Source organism: Orycteropus afer, unplaced genomic scaffold, assembly GCF_000298275.1.
Source record: "Orycteropus afer afer isolate SDZICR_OR568_19922 unplaced genomic scaffold, OryAfe1.0 scaffold00048, whole genome shotgun sequence".
NCBI classification, from domain to species: domain Eukaryota; kingdom Metazoa; phylum Chordata; class Mammalia; order Tubulidentata; family Orycteropodidae; genus Orycteropus; species Orycteropus afer.
This window is the reverse complement of record NW_006921635.1, coordinates 911,936-915,771: the sequence shown is the minus strand read 5'-3', so window position 1 is coordinate 915,771 and position 3,836 is coordinate 911,936. Positions and strand designations below refer to the sequence as shown.

The following is a 3,836-nucleotide window of genomic DNA, read 5'->3' as shown; positions in this document are numbered from 1 at the left end:
TTGCTGCCCTTTTTCTAATTGTTGGAGATGTTGGGTTAAGGTGTTGATTGGGCTCTTTCTTCTTTTTTGATGTGTACATTTATTGCTAGATATTGGCCTCTGATCACTGCTTCTGCTATATGCCAAAGATTTTGGTATGTTGTGTTTTCATTCTCGTTTGATTCAAGGAATTTTTTTTTTTTATTTCATTTTGTATTTCTTCTATTACCCAGTCATTTTCAAGGAGAGTGTTATTCGGTTTCCATATGCAAAACATGATCTTGCAAAACATGAACAAACAAATCAGTCTTAGAAGAACTACAACCAGAATGCTCCTTAGAAGCAAGGATGGCCAGACTTCATCTTACTTATTTTGGACACATCATCGGGAAAAACAATTGCTAGAAAAGGACATGATGTTTGATAAAGTAGAGGGTCAATGAAAAAAGAATGAAACCCTCAGTGAGATGGATCAACACAGTAGCTGCAACGACGGACTGAAACATATCAATTGTGAAGATGACTCAGGACCGAACAAGTGTTCATTGTGTTCTATGTAAGGCTGCCATGAGCTGGAGCCAACTCAACAGCAACTCACAACAACAACGTTCAAATTCAAACTGAAAATAAGGAAATCTACAGAAATAGAAAGTAGATTAGTGGTTGCCTAGGGCTTGGGGCTTGGGGATTGGAAGGCCCAAAGTGACAGCTAAAGGGTCGGAGTTTCTTTTTGTGGTGATGAAAATGTTCTAAAATTGATTGTGGTGGTGGTGGCACAACTCTGTGAGTATACTAAGAAACACTGAGTTACACAATTTAAATCGGTGAATAACATGATTTATCTCTCAAGAAAGCTGAGAATGTCTTTTGATCTAGAAATTCCAGCTCTAGAAACCTTTCCTATGGAAGCACTCACACATGTGCACAGAGAGACATGCATCGGGACATTCACCTACTGCTGTTTGTGGCAGAAAAAAACATCAGTCCGTATGTAAACAGCTAAATAAATACCACCCCTCGGAAGGAAGATGGGGCAATCTACTTCCATGGTGATACTGCCTCAGAAACCCAAGGAGGGGTTGTTATGAGTCGGGTCTGACTCGATGGCAATGTTTTTTTTTTTTTTTTTAAATAATGCAACCTGTGTAGCAAAATATATTAATGCCTATATGCATGTGCTCACAATACATTTAGATAACTCTAGAACAACCCATACTGATGGTGGTGATAACTACTGAGGAGGGCAATAAAACGAGAAAACGTTCTCTTTTTATTCTCTATTTGAATTTTTAACAGCTAGTATTTGTGTCTTTTATAATTTTTAATAAATATTTTTAATTAAAATAAATAAACAAATAAAAGTACAAGCTCGCCCATTCAAGTTGTCCATGGGCACGTGCAGCCAAAGAAAACACAGGCAGGCATCCCTTCCCACCCAGCGTCCCACCCGGCTCCACGCCCTGAACACAGGCTTTCTTCTTTCACGGGAAGGCTCTTGGCGGCAGTTCCAGCCTGGGTTACCCAAGCCAGAGCTGGCTTGGGGTGGGCTGTCTTGGCACCCTCACACCACTTGGCCCCCAAGCCAGCCACCTCCAGGGTATGAACCAAAGGTGTTAGGAAGCTCTTGCCCAACTTCACACCCAGAGACCCCAGCTCTGGGACAGCCAAGGACAACGTGGCTTTCCTCTTGGGAAGTGGAAGAGGAATGGAAGAGTAGGTGGCGTGTGCACGCACACACACACACACACACACACACACCACTTCCACCACCCTGATATCCTCATCCTGATCAACAGCCTTAGAAACAAAACTCCCCTAAATAAGCCTAAGAATTACTGAGCCGACAAGATGTTTCATCCACTATAAATCCCATTCACCCCCATATTCCCAAAGCGAGAGGCAAGCAGCTTTCTGGACAGGGTCATGGTGGGCCATGCTTATACCCCTGAAGGACAGTCCCAGAGACAGACTCCGGGGTGGGGTGAGTGGCGTGATTGCCAAGCGCACAGTGGTCCCAGCACCACAGAGACCACTCAGCTGGTGGGAGTTCACCAACTGTCATGAGATCAGGCTGTCACAGCTGACTTTGAAATGCTAACAGAGAAACATCCGCCACTTCCATGGCTGAGGAAGACCTGTTATGTGGCTCTGTGGGCTTCCCGCACACGTTTCTGCAGCCACCACCAGAAGCAAAAACAGAAAACGACCAAGAGAAGGGCAGCATGACCATGGATCGATCAGCCCAAGGCCTTCTGACAAACACATTTCAGGGCTAAACGGGGCAGGATTTGCAAAACCAGCAGTCCAAGGAAGACACCATGTACCAAGGTGACTCAGACAACTGCTTCCCCAGGGACCTTGAGAGAAGCCAAACGTTGCCTGTCTTTAAAGCCAGCCAGCCAGGTGCCAGGAAGTGGGGGCCAGGGCTAACTAACTAGAAGCATCCTTCACTCATTCACTCACTCATTCATTCCCCAATCCCCACCTGTGCCAGCCCCTGTGCTGGGCTCAGGAACACAGTCATGAAATGTGGACAATCTCTATTCTTATAAAACTCAGCCCAATGAGGAAGTCAGGGGAAAAGAGAAGCCAGCTACTGGGACAACGTCCAGGTCTCCACTCTAGCTCCCGTGTGGCTGTCATGATAAGGTCTTGAGCCTCTGTTTCCCCTCCAGGACCCTGCTGGTGCTGGCTGGCTGGGTTCAAGGCTCTGAAAAGCTTTCAGCTGCAGGGATTTTGTTTGTAATCTCCTTGTCCTTAAGTAACTCCAGTCTCATTCTGGCAGGCCACCCAGTCACCGGGACAGAGTCTGCAGGTCTGAAGGCCAGCTGACAGCCTTAGTCTCCCTGACTGAAAGGCCGGTGGAGTGCAAAGTTAGGCTCAGAGGAGAGACCTTGGGCTGCACGCATTCCCTGGGCCCTGCTGGCAGCCAGGGCATGAGCCTGCTTGGAGAGAATCCGAGGAGGAAAGCGGTTTTCAATTCCAATGTGCATCACTGAAGGGCTTTGGGGGCGGGGATGTGGACAGAGCCCGGTTCTGCCCGAGAGAGGTTTCTGCGGGGAGATTCCGGGCCGTGGGGGACGTTCTACGGTGACTGGTGTATAGCTCCCTGTGCTCGCGCCCACCTGGGTGCAAGAGTCTCACCCATGAATGGAAGGTTCCCGCCCTCTAGCGGCGCACAGGAAGCAGGCAAATTGCGGCGCTCATTTTACCAGGTCCGCTACCGGGCAAGCTCACGCCTGGGCTCCTGGGCCAGCCCCAGCGGGCAGAGTGGACTGCTGGCCGGTCCTGGGCCCAGACCCCTCAGCTGAGTGTAGACGGGCACAGGCCCCGGGTGGTCTCTCCCTCAGGCCTCCCCAGCTCGGGTCCCCAGCAAAGGCCCTGGACGTCGTCCCTGTGGCCCCCAGCCCCAGCCCGCGAGGGTGCCGGGGCGGTAGGAGCTGCTCCCCCGGGGCGTCCCCGCCGCCGGAGTGTTGGTCCTGGGCCCAGGGCGCTCCCTCCCGGGCGCCTCACCCACCTTGAGGACCTGCTGCTGGATGAACGAAGGCACCACCACGATCATGACGGCGCCCAGCATCGCGCACAGCAGCCCAGTGACGCCCAGCGCCACGGCCGCCCGGCGCGCCCTGGTGCGGCTGCCCATGTCTGCGCGCGGGGCGCCCGCCCGGCTCCGCGGCTGCGGGAACAGGGGCGACAGAGGTGCCGGAGGCGGGGACTCCGGGCGCGCTCCGACAGCGGTGCACGGAGAAGCGGTCCGGCAGGGGGCCAGCGGCTTTAAGTAGCCCGGGCCGAGCAGCCGCACCGCCCCGGAGCCGCTAGGGCTCCAGGATTCCGGCAGCAGCGAGTGCGGGGCCGGG

General features: G+C 52.2%; 1 protein-coding gene across 1 annotated transcript in view; it reads right to left on the bottom strand.

Annotated features, from left to right (window-relative positions):
* SCARB1 (scavenger receptor class B member 1) overlaps positions 1–3,622 on the bottom strand; it is a 73,050-nt gene extending 69,428 nt beyond the window's left edge. Inside the window, exon 1 of the mRNA XM_007938110.2 lies at positions 3,497–3,622. Within this exon, the coding sequence (XP_007936301.1) occupies positions 3,497–3,622 (126 nt within the window). The remainder of the gene's footprint in view (positions 1–3,496) is intronic.
* Positions 3,623–3,836: the final 214 nt, after the last annotated feature.